This window comes from Heterodontus francisci, chromosome 15 (genome assembly GCF_036365525.1).
Source record: "Heterodontus francisci isolate sHetFra1 chromosome 15, sHetFra1.hap1, whole genome shotgun sequence".
NCBI lineage: Eukaryota > Metazoa > Chordata > Chondrichthyes > Heterodontiformes > Heterodontidae > Heterodontus > Heterodontus francisci.
Window position 1 is genome coordinate 50,346,921 of NC_090385.1, and position 15,319 is coordinate 50,362,239.

At 45.3% G+C, this 15,319-nt stretch overlaps 1 protein-coding gene across 1 annotated transcript in view; it reads left to right on the top strand.

The window, feature by feature from the left end:
• Positions 1-15,319, top strand: part of LOC137377417 (MORC family CW-type zinc finger protein 3-like) — a 120,989-nt gene that overhangs the window by 24,894 nt on the left and 80,776 nt on the right. The window contains exons 4-5 of the mRNA XM_068046997.1: positions 7,646-7,765; positions 8,493-8,596. Of these exons, the coding sequence (XP_067903098.1) occupies positions 7,646-7,765; positions 8,493-8,596 (224 nt within the window). The remainder of the gene's footprint in view (positions 1-7,645; positions 7,766-8,492; positions 8,597-15,319) is intronic.

The window sequence follows — 15,319 nt, forward strand, 5'->3', positions numbered from 1 at the left end:
GTCAGGTTTCCACCCATGCCACAGTTCCGAAACAGCTTTCATCAAAGTCACAAATGACATCCTACGTGACTGACAAAGGTAAGCTTTCCCTCCTCTTTCTTCTCAACCTGTCTGTAGCCTTTGACATGGTTGACCATGCCATCCTCTTCCAACACCTCTCCACTATCATCCAGCTGGGTGGAACTGCTCTCACCTTATTCCATTCTTATCTCTCTAATCATAGCCAGAGTATCACTTGCAATGGCTTCTCCTCCTGCTCCCACACCGTTACCTCTGGTGTCCCCCAAGGATCTATTGGCCCCCTCCTATTTCTTGTCTACATTCTGCCCCTTGTCAACATTATCCAAAAGCATAGCATTAGTTTTCACTTGTATGCCGACGACACCCAGCTCTACCTCACCACCAACTCTCTCAACTCCTCCAATATTTCTAAATTGTCAGATTGCTTATCTGACATCCAGGACTGGATGAGCAAAAATTTCCTCCAATTAAATATTGGGAAAACTGAAGCCAATGTTTTCAGTCCCTGCTCCAAACTCTGTTCCCCAGCTGCCGACTCCATCCCTCTCCCTGGCAACAGTCTGACATTAAGCCAATCTTTTCGCAACCTTGGTGTCACATTTGACCCTGAGATGAACATTCAACCTCATATTCGTGCCATCATTAAGACCATCTTTGTAGTATCGCCCAACTTTGCTCCTGTCTCAGCTCATCTCCTGATGAAGCCCTCATTCATGCCTTTGTTACCTCTACACTTGATTATTTCAACTCACTTTTGGCTGGTCTCCTACATTCTACCCTCTGTAAATTTGAGGTCATCCAAAATTGCTGCCTATGTCTTAACTCACACCAAGTCCCATTCCCCTATCACCCCTGCGTTCGCTGACCTACATTGGCTCCTGGCCAAGCAACGTCTTGATTTTAAAAATCTCATCCTTGTTTTCAAATCCCTCCATGGCCTTGCACCTCCCTATCTCTGTAATGTCTGCAGCCCCATAACCCTCCGAGATATCTGCGCTCCTCTAATTTTGGCCTGTTGAGCATTGGGGGAGGCTGTGGCATAATGAATAATGTCACTGGACTAGTAATCCAGAGACCTAGGCTAATGCTCTGGGGACATGGGTTCGAATCCTAGCATGGCAGTTGGTGAAACTTGAATTCAGTTAATACATCTGGAATTAAAAAAGCTAGTCTAATGTTATGATGAAACAATTGTCGATTGTTGTAAAAACCCATCTGGTTCACTAATGTCCTTTAGGGAAGGAAATCTGCTGTCCTTACCTGGTCTGGCCTACATGTGACTCTTAAATGCCCTCTGAAATGGTCTAGCAAGCGATTGGGGATGGGCAATAAGTGCTGGCCTAGCCAGTGACAGCCACACCCCATGAATGAATTTTTTTTTTAAATCCCTGATTTTAATTGCTTCACCATTGGGGGCCATGTGGTCAGTTGCCTAGACCTTGAACTCTGGAATACCCTCCCAACATCTCTCTGCTTCTGTACCTCTCCTCCTTCAAGACACTGCTTAAAACCTACCTCTTTGACCAAGCTTTTTTTGTCATCTGACCTAATATCTCCTTTGTGGTTCTCTATCATAGTTTGTTTTATAATGCTCCTGTGAAGTGTCTTGGGACGTTTTATTATGTTAAAGATGCTATATATATATATAAATTGTTGTTAGCATAATAAAACTTCCAAGGTCCTTCACAGAAGTGTTTTTGAATAAAATTTGACGCTGAGCCGCATAAGGAGACAAAAGCTTGGTCAAAGAGGTAGGTTTTACGGAGTGTCTTAAAGGAGGAAAGAGAGGGAGGGAGGTTTAGGCAGGAAATTCCAGAGCTTGGGGTCTAGGCAACTGACAGCACGGCCACCAGTGGTGGAGCCAATTAAAATCGGGAATGCTCAAGAGTCTAGATTAAATGAGCGCAGATCTTTAGGAGCATTGTTGTCCTGGAGGAGATTAAAAGAGATAGCAAGGGACGCGGCCCTGAAGGGATTTGAAAACAAAATGAGAATTTTAAGATCAAGGCATTGCTTGATGGGGTGCCAATGTAGGTCAGCGAACATAGGGATGATAGGTGAACGGGAATTGGTGCAAGTAAGGACATGGACACCACAGTTTTGGCTGACCTCAACTTTACAGAGGATAGAATGTGGGAGACCAGCCCGGATTACGTTGGAATAGTCAGGTCCAGAGGTAACAAAGGCATGGTTGAGGGTTTCAGCAGCAGATAAGCTGAGTTGGGGATGAAGTCAGGCTATGCTGTGGAGTTGGAAATAGGCAGTCTTAGTGATAGCGTGGTCAAAAGCTCATCTTGGGTTCAGATATGACATCAAGGTTGCGAACGGTTTGGTTTAGTCTCAGACCCTTACCAGGGAGAGGGATGGAGTCAGTAGCTAGGCAACAGAGTTTGACAATGGCTTCAGTATTCCCAACGTTTATTTGGAGGAAATTTCTGCTCATCCAGCTAATGCTGTGTTTTCACATGATGTTGCTGAGGGCCTATATGTAGATGAGAAATAGGAGGGGGCCAAGGATGGATTCTTGGGGGACACCAGAGGTAACTTTGCGGGAGCAGGAAGAGAAGCCATTGCAAGTGATACTTTAGCTACAATTAGATATATAAGAATGGAACCAGGCGAGTGCAGTTCCACCTGGCTGGACAACATTGGAGAGGCGTTGGAGGAGGATGGCGTGGTCATTCGTGTAAAAGACTGCAGACAGATCGAGAAGGGATAATTTGCCTTTGTCACAGTCATATAGGATGTCATTTATGACTTTGATAAGAGCTGTTTCAGTTCTGAGGTATGGGTAGAAGCCTAATTGGAGGGATTGATACAGAATTCTGGGAAAGATGGGTACGGATTTGAGAGGCGACAACCAATGCTCCCTCTAGGCTGTGCAGCAACCTGAAAGTTTCCGCACAGGCTTCGCACATGTCACCCCCTTTAAGTTTACATGCATATGCGGCTGCCAAAGTAATTTAAAGAGCTCGCACACTTAAACAAATCGGACATGAATTACAAAACAAAAGTTACAGGGTACGTTGATGACAAAGCCTTCAAGGACTTTGGAGAGGAAAGAGAGGTTGGAGATGGGGTGGTAGCTTGCACGATGGATGGGGTCAAGGGTTAGATTTTTTTCAAGAGGAGTTGATGGCAGCAGATTTAAAGAGAGGGACAGCACCCGAACAGAGAAAACCATTAATATCTGCTAACGTAGGTATCAGGAGGGGAAGTTAGGTGGTCAGCAGTTTAATGAGAATAGGGGCAAGGGAGCAGGAGGTGGGTCTCATGACAAGATGAACTCAGAGAGGGCATGTGGGGGGAAAGGAGTGAAACTAGAGAAAGAAAGGGTGGCGCAGTGGTTAGCACCGCAGCCTCACAGCTCCAGCGACCCGGGTTCAATTCTGGGTACTGCCTGTGTGGAGTTTGCAAGTTCTCCCTGTGTCTGCGTGGGTTTTCTCCGGGTGCTCCGGTTTCCTCCCACAAGCCAAAAAAAGACTTGCAGGTTGATAGGTAAATTGGCCATTATAAATTGCCCCTAGTATAGGTAGGTGGTAGGGAAATATAGGGACAGGTGGGGATGTGGTAGGAATATGGGATTAGTATAAATGGGTGGTTGATGGTCGGCACAGACTCGGTGGGCCGAAGGGCCTGTTTCAGTGCTGTACAACTAATCTAAACTAAATTTAATTTCAGGGCTAGGGAAGGGGAGCACGACACCTTGAAGAAAATTTGGCCTGGTGGGCTAGTGGAAGAGAGGGAAACGGCAGAGGCAGAACAGATGGTCTTGATCTTAGTGACCAAGAAGTCTATGAGCTCCTTGCACTTACTGTGGAGGTGAGGGTTTTAAGATGTTTTGCAGTAGACAAAAGAAGCTGGCTACAGAGATGGGGACTGGTGAGACTCTGGACCAATTTGAAAACAAGGATGAGATTTTTAAAATTGAAGTGTTGTTTAACTGGGAGCTAATGTAGGCCAGCGAGCACATGAGATGGGTGAACGGTTCTTGGTGTGAGCTCGGATACAGGCAGCAGAGCTTTGGATGAGCTTAAGTTTAAACAGGTTGGAAGATGAGAAGCTGGCCAGGAGTGCAACAGACTAATTAACTCTAAAGGCAACAAAGTCATGGATGAGGGTTTCAGCAGCAGATGAACTGAGGCAGGGATAGAGTTTGAGTGATGTTACAGAGATATAAATAGACAGTCTTAGTGATGGCCTGGGTTGGTGATCGGAAGCTCGTCTTGGGGTCAAATTCAACACTAAGGATTATCCTGGGATAGTGAGTTTTGGAAGGCGAGAGCAGGGCCAGATAGTGCTTTGTGTGTTCTAGCCAGATCTGGCAATGAATGGCTTACCCAGTTGTCTGCCATATACGTTCCAGTCTGTATCCCTTGGACTTAAGGGATCAGAGATGAAGGCTGCACCAGGAGAAAGGACCAGCATGAGAGAGTGTATTGATTTAAATGTGGCTGAGCAAATCAGTAGCTGCTGAAGAAATGTGATGAACAGAGAGCCAAAGGCTAGATAATTGAGATTTTGTAAGTGCAGTTCTATCAGTTGGAAGAGAGTTTTATTTCCATATAACCTGGGGGTGTAAGAAAAGTACCCTTTTGAGCTGAACTGTATTTTGTGTCTTTCACATGTGCCCTCACATGCTTCTCTCATCTACCCAGTAGGTAAACTGAAGGCATTTTAGTGAAACAAGGCCAGATAAAAAAATCTTTAAACTGCTTTATTCTGCAGACATGAGGCACTGTGGGCTATCAGCAGCAGCAGAATTGTACTCAACCACAATCTGTAACCTCATGGCCCCGCATATCCCCCACTCTACCATTACCATCAAGCCAGGAGACCAACCCTGGTTCGATGAAGAGTGCAGGATGGCATGCCAGGAGCAGCACCAGGCATACCTCAAAATGAGATGTCAACCTGGTGAGGCTACAACACAGGACTATCTGCATGCCAAACTGCGTAAGTAGCATGCGATAGACAGCTAAGCGATCCCATAACCAACGGATCAGATCTAAGCTCTGCAGTCCTGCCACATCCAGCCGTGAATGGTGGTGGACAATTAAACAACTAACTGGAGGAGGTGGCTCCACAAATATCCCCATCCTCAATGATGGGGGAGTCCAGCACATCAGTGCGAAAGATAAGGCTGAAGCATTTGCAACAATCTTCAGCCAGAAGTGCCGAGTTGATGATCCATCTCGGCCTCCTCCAGAGGAGATGACAGGTGCCAGACTTCAGCCAATTTGATTTACTCCATGTGATATCAGGAAACGACTGAAGGCACTGGATACTGAAAAGGCTATGGGGCCTGACAATGTTCCGGCAATAGTACTGAAAGCACCTGTGCTCCAGAACTTGCCGTGCCCCTAGCCAAGCTGTTCCAGTACAGCTACAACACTGGCATCTACCCTGCAATGTGGAAAATTGCCCAGGTATGTCCTGTCCACAAGAAGCAGGACAAGTCTAACCCGGCCAATTACCGCCCCATCAGCCTACTCTCAATCATCAGTAAAGTGATGGAAGGTGTCATCAACAGTGCCATCAAGCGGCACTTGCTTAGCAATAACCTGCTCAGTGACGCTCAGTTTGGGTTCCGCCAGGGCCACTCATCTGAGCTCCAGGACATCACTGTAGGAGTTCCTCAGGGTAGTGTCCTAGGCCCAACCATCTTCAGCTGCTTCATCAATGACCTTCCTTCAATCATAAGGTCAGAAGTGGCGGTGTTCGCTGATGATTGCACAATGTTCAGCACCATTTGCAACTCCTCAGATACTGAAGCAGTCCATGTAGAAATGCAGCAAGACTTGGACAATGTCCAGGCTTGGGCTGATAAGTGACAAGTAACATTTGTCCACACGTGCCAGGCAATGACCATCTCCAACCAGAGAGAGTCTAACCTTCTCCCCTTGACATTCAATGGCATTACCATCGCTGAATCCCCTACTATCAACATCCTAGGGGCTACCATTGACCAGAAACTAAACTGGAGTAGCCATATAAATACTGTGGCTACAAGAGCAGGTCAGAGGCTAGGAATCCTGCGGCGAGTAACTTACTTCCTGACTCCCCAAAGCCTGTCCACCATCTACAAGGCACAAGTCAGGAGTGTGATGGAATACTCTTCACTTGCCTGGATAGGTGCAGCTCCAACAACACTCAAGAAGCTCGACACCATCCAGGACAAAGCAGCACGCTTGATTGGCACCCCATCCACAAACATTCACTCCCTCCACCACCAACACGAAGTGGTAGCAGTGTGTACCATCTACAAGATGCATTACAGCAATGCACCAAGGCTCCTTAGACAGCACCTTCCAAACCCGCGACCTCTACCTACTAGAAGGACAAGGGCAGCAAATGCATGGAACACCACCACCTGCAAGTTCCCCTCCAAGTCACACACCATCCTGTTGGAACAATATCGCCATTCCTTCACTGTCACTGAGTCAAAATCCTGGAACTCCCTTCCTAATAGCACTGTGAGTGTACCTATTCCAGATGGACTGCAGAGGGTCACGAAGGCAGCTCACCACCACCTTCTCAAGGGCAATTAGGGATGGTCAATAAATGCTGGCCTGGCCAGCAACGCCCACATCCCATGAATGAATAAAAAAAAAGTTAATGTACAGCGTAGCAGTTATAATGAAACATGACCTTACTAAACTTTAGAAAAACAAAAATTCTAAAAATAGGGCAAATTATCCAGATTAGTGGGCTCCCTTAGCTTTTCCTGGTTAGTCTTCTGGTTCTGACCAGCTCTGTGCTTGAGATGAATGAGTTTCCCTCACTATGCCAAGCTTTTTTCTCAGACCTTGCCAGTTGACAGACTGCATATAAATATCTTCTTTTCTCTGCTTGCTTTCAAAGGAAATGGAAGGGTGATCTGTCCAACTCTTGCCCTATTCAGGGATTGACCAGCCTGCCTGTAAACCAAACTGACTTCCCCTTCTCCCAAGTGTGTTTTCTCAGCAGGCACTTCATGCTAGGCTCACAAAAATAGAATTATTCCTATCATAGTGGATATGCATATATATGAGATGGGTTATTGCAATAACTTGCACTTGCACATCCCAAGATGTTCCATAGAAATGCAATCAAACAACAATTAGTGAATTGCTTAATGTCTCGTCATGGTGGCCTGGCTCATTAATATCTTAGCCTCCTAACCAGAGAGTCACTGATGTTGACAATTCTATTGCCAGCTAGGAATTAATTGTAATTCCATTCCAAACAGAAAGTTACCGATTCCAATTCCGGTCTCCGTAATTAAAATTGTTCATTTCAGCAGAGGAAATAACCAGATGTCAGTTCTGCTTCATTGAAATGCACTGCTTGATTTATTACTAATAATACCAGAGCATCTCATGCACAAAGCATTGCTATTAACCAAACATGGATCAAAAATACTTCTGAATAATGTAATTTTTTTAGCAATCTTTTATTTTGTTACTCAAAGCATGCTGCAAAATTGAATCACTATTGTAAAAAAAATCCTGTAAATAAATCCTCAATGTGATTTACTTTGCAAATGCAGCAGGGATAAGGCACCTATAGTTAGATAGTTTGGTGCTCAAGCTCATTTTTTATTCCATATCTAATATGTTCTTTACCTTAATGATTTAATTAGAATAAACGTGTAAAAATAACCTTTGGTTTTAACTGCAAAAACCAAGAGCACTATGGGATAATGATGTACAACAAAAATCGGCTCATCAAATCCTATGAGAAAGTAGGATGCCAGATAAAGGTAAGGATTTAATATTCACCTAGTTTGGAATGAAATCAATTGAATACACATCTTGCCTGCTGAAATTGTTTTTTTTTTACCATTTGATGATCTGGTGGTGATGATTCTTGCTGGGTTACATTTCCATGGACAGTTAAATGTTCCAGTAACTTGCCAAAATACCCATTTATGGTATATGACGCGGCCCAGTGAATGTCAGTCAACCTTCAACATTGGAACTCCATCTTGTACTTGACCAACACCATACAGTTGACCTTTCTTTTTAAACCTGAAGTGTTGAGATCAATTATAGCATTGCAACTTGTTGCTGAGTTGAAGCCGGCTAACACAGGCCAGGAAATGAACCTGCAGCCTTTTGGTCTGTGTGGCTTAGTGCTTCTTCAAACTTCAATCCTGATTCAATCTCTGAACCCAGTAGACCATCTGCACAGCTTCATATGCCTTTCTCTAAAAAAGCGTGGATTTAGAGTTGACATGAAGCTAGATGCCTGCAGAAACAATGTATGTAATGCAAAAGAAAAGGACAAGGAATGTCTGACTTCATAAATGGTGACTCAGAATTATAAGTTCCTTGAGCACCAGGTTCTGGATAGAACAGCAGAATAATTCCCCATAAAAGCTATTTTAAGTAAGGATTAACTTTATTTTTGGAGAGGACAATGCACCTGAAAAACATCAACTGCATAAAACAATAAACCAATCATTGTGCTTGCATTTTTTTCTCTAGTCAACCAGCAGAGGATGTGGCGTTGGTGTAATTGGAATTATTGAGTGCAATTTTCTCAAACCAGCACATAATAAACAAGATTTTGAATACACCAAAGAATACAGGTAAGATCAGAAAAGCGCAAAAAATGATGCCCAAAACCTAAATGGGGAAAAACTCTTCGTCACAATAATATGAGCTGAAACACTGTCACTAAAATCAGGACAAAACAGTGTCTGGTAGTCAAAAGCTTGCTTGGAGCACAAGTTTTGTACGCAAAGGATGGGGGTGTAATGGGATTGTAACTCCATGGTGAAAACAAGATGATTGGGCCTAAAGAATGTGTAATTGCCAAAACAGTGGTTAGGCTTTGTCTAGAATACTATTTCCAGTTTTGGTCCCTTTGCATGTTAAATTATATAGAGGCCCTGAAAAGTTTGATACTTAGTTTAAAGTCTCTCAGTTACCTTGATAGGCTGAGAGAGCTGTGTCTTTTTTACTCTAGCAAAGTGTAGATTTTAAGGAAATTTGATTGAGGCTTTTAAGATAATGAAAGGATTATATTTGGTCTAAATGGGTGGGCTATTTAAGTTAGATAGGGTGTAAAGGACCAAGGATATGAGTTGCATAAGCATAGAAGTAGGTTAAGATGTTAGGTGGATTTTCTGCTCACCGAGAATCACCAGTCTTTGGAATAAGTAGTCCCCTTGTTCAGTGAATGCGCATTTTCTGCAAATGAAGCTGAATGGGTTCCTAGTTGTGGCTGACTCATAGCTTACAAAAGGTAGGTGAGGTATTTGTGGCTGTCTTTTCCCCACTGTGATTTTGTGGAAATTGTTTGATCACCTTCACTGACAGATTTTCCTCTCCAAAATTTCCTCCTTTTCCTCTCTCTCCCAGCCAAGTTCACGGCTGGCTGAAAGTAGAGAGTGTTATAGCGGGGATGTAAGCAGACTTTATGATGCTGAGGATACAGGTTGGAAGCTGAGCTTTTAGTCAAATAGGTTGTGGGGGTTGCAAACAGTTCGGTTCAGTCAGAGACAGTAACAGGGCAGGGTTTGGGATAATTGGAAAGTGTTAGGGAGCTTGTGGCAGGGGGGAAAAAAAAACGGTTTCATTCTTCACAATGTTTAACTGGAGGAAATTGCGGCTCATCCAAGAGTGAATGTAAGACCAGCAGTCTGACAACACAGAGGCAGCGATGGAGAGCTGTTGGAGAGACAGAATGGATATCATCATCATGCATATGGAAGCTGATTCATGTCTGCAGATGAAGCTGGAAATATACTTGCAATATAATAGGTAGTAGGAATCAGGTGAGGGTAGTTCCACTGAACTGGACATTGGAAGAGAGACATTTAACTATATCAAATGTTTCAGAGGGGTTGGGAAGGATGGCGGGGAATAATGCCTCATGGTCACACTCAGAGAATGTTGTCTTATTTAAGGGCTATTTTTCATCTGCGTAGTGCCCTGATCTGGAGCTAAGGGATACTAGAGGTCATAAATTCCAATGGAGTTGATTTCTACTGGCTTCCCATGGATTTAAGGCCCTTCTTGATCTAAAAACAGAAAGTGCTGGAAATACTCAGCAGGTCTGCAAGCATCTGTGGAGAGAGAAACAGAGTTAATGTTTCTGGTCTGTGACCTTTCATCAGAACTGGCAAAAGTTGGAAATGTAAAAAGGTTTGAGCAAGTGACAAGAAGAACAAAAGGAAAGGTGTGTGATAGGGCCGAGGTCAGGAGAGATTAAATGGCCAAGATGTCACGGAACAAAGGCAAAGGGAGTGCTAATAGTAGTGGTAAAAGACAAAGCATGAGTTCAGAGAGAATATTAATGGCAGAAATGAACAGTGTGTCTGAAAACAAAAGCATGAAAAAAACAAGTTTAAGACAGGCCAAAGGTTTAAAAAAATGTAAAAAAAAATTTTTTTTTTTTTTTTTTGAAACATGGCAGTAATGCTCTGAAATTGTTGAACTCAATGTTGAGTCCAGAAGGCTGTGGAGTGCCTAATCAGAAGATGAGGTACTGTTCCTCAAGCTTACATTGAGCTTTGTTGAAACACTGTAGCAGGCCAAGGGGAGAAATGTGGGCATGAGACCAGGGTGCTGAATTCAAATGAAAGTGATTGAAAACTTGGGGTCAAGCTTGCATAACGCTCACCCAATTTGCGTTTGCTCTCCCCAGTGTAGAGGCGATTGCATTGTGATCAGAGAATACAGTATACTAAATTGAAAGAAGTACAAGTAAATCGCTGCTTCACCTGGAAGGAGTATTTGAGGCCTTGGATGATGAGGACAGAGGATTTAAAAGAACAGGTATCACACCTCCTGCGACTGCATGGGAAGGTGCTGTGGGAAGGGGACGAGGTGTCTGGATTGACGGAGGAGTGGACCAAGGTGTTGAGAAGGGAACAGTCCCTCCTGAATACTGACGGGGGAGGGGAATATGTGTTTGGTGGTGGCACCACGCTGGAGGTGGTGGAAATGGCAGAGGATGATCCTTTGGATGTGGAGGCTGGTGGGGTGAAAAGTGAGGACAAGGGAACCCTGTCACACTTCTGGGAGGGAGGGGAAGAGATGAAGGCAGAAGCTCAGGAAATGGGTTGGTCACAGGGGCCCTGTCAACCACAGTGGGGGGGGGGGAATCCTCAGTTGAGGAAAAAGGAAGACATATCAGTAGCGCTGTTGTGGAAGGTTGCATCATCTGAACAGATGGGTCGGAGACGGAGAAACTGGGAGAATGGAATGGAGTCCTTACAAGAGGCAGGGTGTGAGGAAGTGTAGTCAAGATAGCTGTGGGAGTCAATGGGCTTATAATGAATATTATTGGGCAGCCTATACCTAAAGATGGAGACAGAAGTCGAGGAAGGGAAGTGTCAGAGATGGACCATATGAAGGGGAGTAAAGGATGGAAATTGGAGCAAAGTTGATGAGGTTTTCCTGTTTGGGGCGAGAGCAGGAAACTGCACTGATAGTCATTAATATGCTGGAAAAAGAGTTGGGGAAGGAGGCCTGAGTAGGACTGGAACAAGGAATATTCGACATCGCCCATAAAAAGACAGGCATAGGACCCATGCAGGTACCCATAGCAACACCTTTAATTTGGAGGAAGTGAGTGGAGTTGAAGGAGAAGTTGTTCAATGTGAGAACAAGTTCAGCCAGGTGGAGGAGGGTGGTAGTGGATGGGGACCAGTTGAGCCTCTTCAAGGAAGAAGCGGAGAGCCCTGAGACCGTCCTGGTGGAGGATGGATGCATAGAGAGATTGGACATCCATGGTGAAACGGAGGCAGTTAGGGCCAGGAAACGAGAAATTCTCGAAATAACGTAGGGCATGAGAAGAGTCACGGATGTAGGTGGGAAGCGACTGGACCGAGGGAGAAAAAATAGTCAAGGTGGGAAGAAATATGTTCAGCGGAGCAGGAACAGGCTGAAACGATGGGTCTACCAGGACTGTCCTCCTTGATCTTCCAGTCAGGCCTGCGGCTGACGTTTGAAGCTCTCACCTGAATTGGGCAGGAATTTCATAATAGTATGCAAAAGAAGGCGGAGAAAGGAACCATGCCATTTTGTGCTATTAGCACTTCAGATTCAAATCGGTGCTAAAACAGTGCAAACAAAATTTGAACTGATGGTGCTGAAAGTCTACTCCATGTACCATCTTCTCCACACTTCTGCTGAAGGCTTACTTCTTGCTCAAGTACATTTCACTTAGAGTGGTTAGCCCTTTGATAATCAAATGACCAGTATTCATTTTGAGCATTGACAGTGACTATCATCAGGCTCTTGGAATCCTGGGATGGGTGGGGAGGAGGGTGTTGTGGGGATGGTGTGGAGGGGTGAAACTGTGCTAAATTTGGGAGGAGGATTATTGATTTGATTGGCATGTTAACGATATGCAGGATATCACATCCAAGCCCCATTGTTTCTTTACAGTGGGTGTCAATTGACTTGTGCCATTTGTTGTTGCTTTCCACTTTCTCTAGTTTCTCCCATGCTCTAGATATGCCCGCCTACATGCTCTTTATCCTCCCTGTATCCTCACTGTATTGAAATAGAGACTCCTGCTCTAACTCATTGTATCCCTGTACATCAAAACTGTGGACTTCTTGCTTCCCTCAATCTTCACTTCCTCCGACAATTTACAAGCTTTCAAAACCCAAGGCTGGCATCGCTCAACTGTTTCTTGATTTGCCTCACCTTCTGTCTTTGCCTCTTTAGCCTTGGGAATACCAGACTGAGCTGACAGAAACTCACAGCAGAAAACACTGGCTTTTTAAGCATCTTGTCATACACATGAGATCAGGATCAAACGGGGAAGTGGTGGCATAGTGGTATTGTCACTGGACCAGTAACCCAGAGACACAGGGTATTGTTCTGGGGACATGGGTTCGAATCCCACCATGGCAGAAGGTGTAATTTGAATTCAATTAATAAATCTGGAATTAAAAGCTAGTCTAATGATGGCCGTAAAAAACAATCTGGTTCACCAATGTCCTTTCGGGAAGAAAATCAGCCGTCCTTGCCTGGTCTGGCCTACATGTGACTTCAGACCCACAGCAATGGAAATCACAATGGTAAACGCAGCCCTGTTGACCCTGCAAAGTCCTCTTGCTAACATCTGGGGGCTTGTGCCAAAGTTGGGAGAGCTGTCCCACAGACTAGTCAAGCAGCAGCCTGTCATATTCACGGAATCATACCTTACAGGCAATGTCCCAGGCACTGCCATCACCATGCCCGGGTATGTCATGTCCCACCAGCAGGACATCCCCAACAGAGGTGGCTGCACAGTGGTATACAGGCGGGAGGGAGTTGCCCTGGGAATCCTCAACATCGATTCTGGACACCACAAAGTCTCATGGCATCAGGTCAAACATCGGCAAGGAAACATCTAGCTGAATACCACCTACCCACTGCCCCCCCTCCCCCCCCCCACACAACTGATGAATCAGTACTCCTCCATGTTGAACACCACTTGGAGGAAGCACTGAGGGTGGCAAGGGCACAGAATGTACTCTGGGTAGGGGATTTCACTGTCCATCACCAAGAGTGGCTCAGTAGCACCATTACTGACGGAGCTGGCCAAGACCTAAAGGACATAGCTGCTAGACTGGGTCTGCAGCAGGTGGTGAGGGAAAAACTTAGTTGACTTCGTCCTCACGAATCTGCCTGTCGCAGATGCATCTGTCCATGACAGTATTGGTAGGAGTGACCACCACACAGTCCTTGTGGAGACAAAGTCCCGTCTTCACACTGAGGATACCCTCCATCGTGTTTTGTGGCACTACCACCCTGCTAAATGGGATAGATTTCAAACAGATCTAGCAATGCAAGACTGGGCCTCCACGACGTGCTGTGGGCCATCAGCAGCAGCAGAATTGTACTCAACCACAATCTGTAACCTCATGACTCGGCATATCCCCCACTACCATTACCATCAAGCCGGGGGATCAAACCTGGTTCAATGAAGAGTGCAGAAGGGCATGCCAGGTGCAGCACCAGGCATGCCTCAAAATGAGCTGTCAACCTGGTGAAGCTACAACCCAGAACCACTTGCGTGCCAAACAGTGTAAGCAGCATGTGATAGAGCGAAGCAATCCCATAACCAATGGATCAAATCTAAGCTCTGCAGTCCAGCCACATCCAGTCGTGAATGGTGGTGGACAATTAAACAACGAACTGGAGGAGATGGCTCCACAAAAATCCCCATCCTCAATGATGGGGGAGTCCAGCACATCAGTGCAAAAGATGAGGCTGAAGCATTTGCAGTAATCTTCAGCCAGAAGTGCCGAGTGGGTAATCCATCTCGGCCTCTGCCTGAGGCCCCCAGTATCACAGATGCCAGTCTTCAGCCAATCTGATTTACTCCATGTGATATCAAGAAACTACTGAAGATACTGGATACTGCAAAGGCTATGGGCTATGACAACATTCCAGCAATAGCACTGAAGGCATGCTCCAGAACTTGCTGCGCCCCGAGCCAAGCTCTCCCAGTACAGCTACAACACTGGCATCTACCCGGCAATGTGGAAAATTGCCCATGTATGTCCTGTGCACAAAAAGTAGGACAAATCTAACCCGGCCAATTACCGCCCCTTCAGTCTACTCTCAATCATAGTAAAGTAATGGAAGGGGTCATTGACAGTCCTATCAAGCGGCACTTGCTTCGCAATAATGTGCTCACTGATGCTCAGTTTGGGTTCCGCCAGGGCCACTCAACTCCTGACCTCATTACAGCCATGGTTCAAACATGGGCAAAAGAGCTTAACTCAAGAGGTGAGGTGAGAGTGACTGCCCTTGACATCAAGGCAGCATTTGACTGAGTATGGCAAAACTGGAGTCAATGGGAATCAGGTGAAAACTCCACACTGGTTGGAGTCATACCTAGCACAAAGGAAGATGGTTGTGGTTGTAGGAGGTCGATCATCTGAGCTCCAGGACATCACTGTAGGAGTTCCTCAGGGTAGTGTCCTAGGCCCAACCATCTTCAGCTGCTTCATCAATGCCCTTCCTTCAATCATAAGGTCAGAAGTGGGGTTGCTCGCTGATGATTGCACAATGTTCAGTACCATGCGTGACTCCTCAGATACTGAAGCAGTCCGTGTAGAAATGCAGCAAGACTTGGACCATATCCAGGCTTGGGCTGATAAGTGGCATCTCAAACAAGAGAAAATCTAACCATCTCCCTTTGACATTCAATGGCATTACGATCACTAAATCCCCCATCATCAATATCCTGTGGGTTACCATTGACCAGAAACTGAACTGGAGTAGCCATATAAATACTGTGGCTACAAGAGCAGGTCAGAGGCAGGGAATCCTGCGGCGACTAACTCACCTCCTGACTC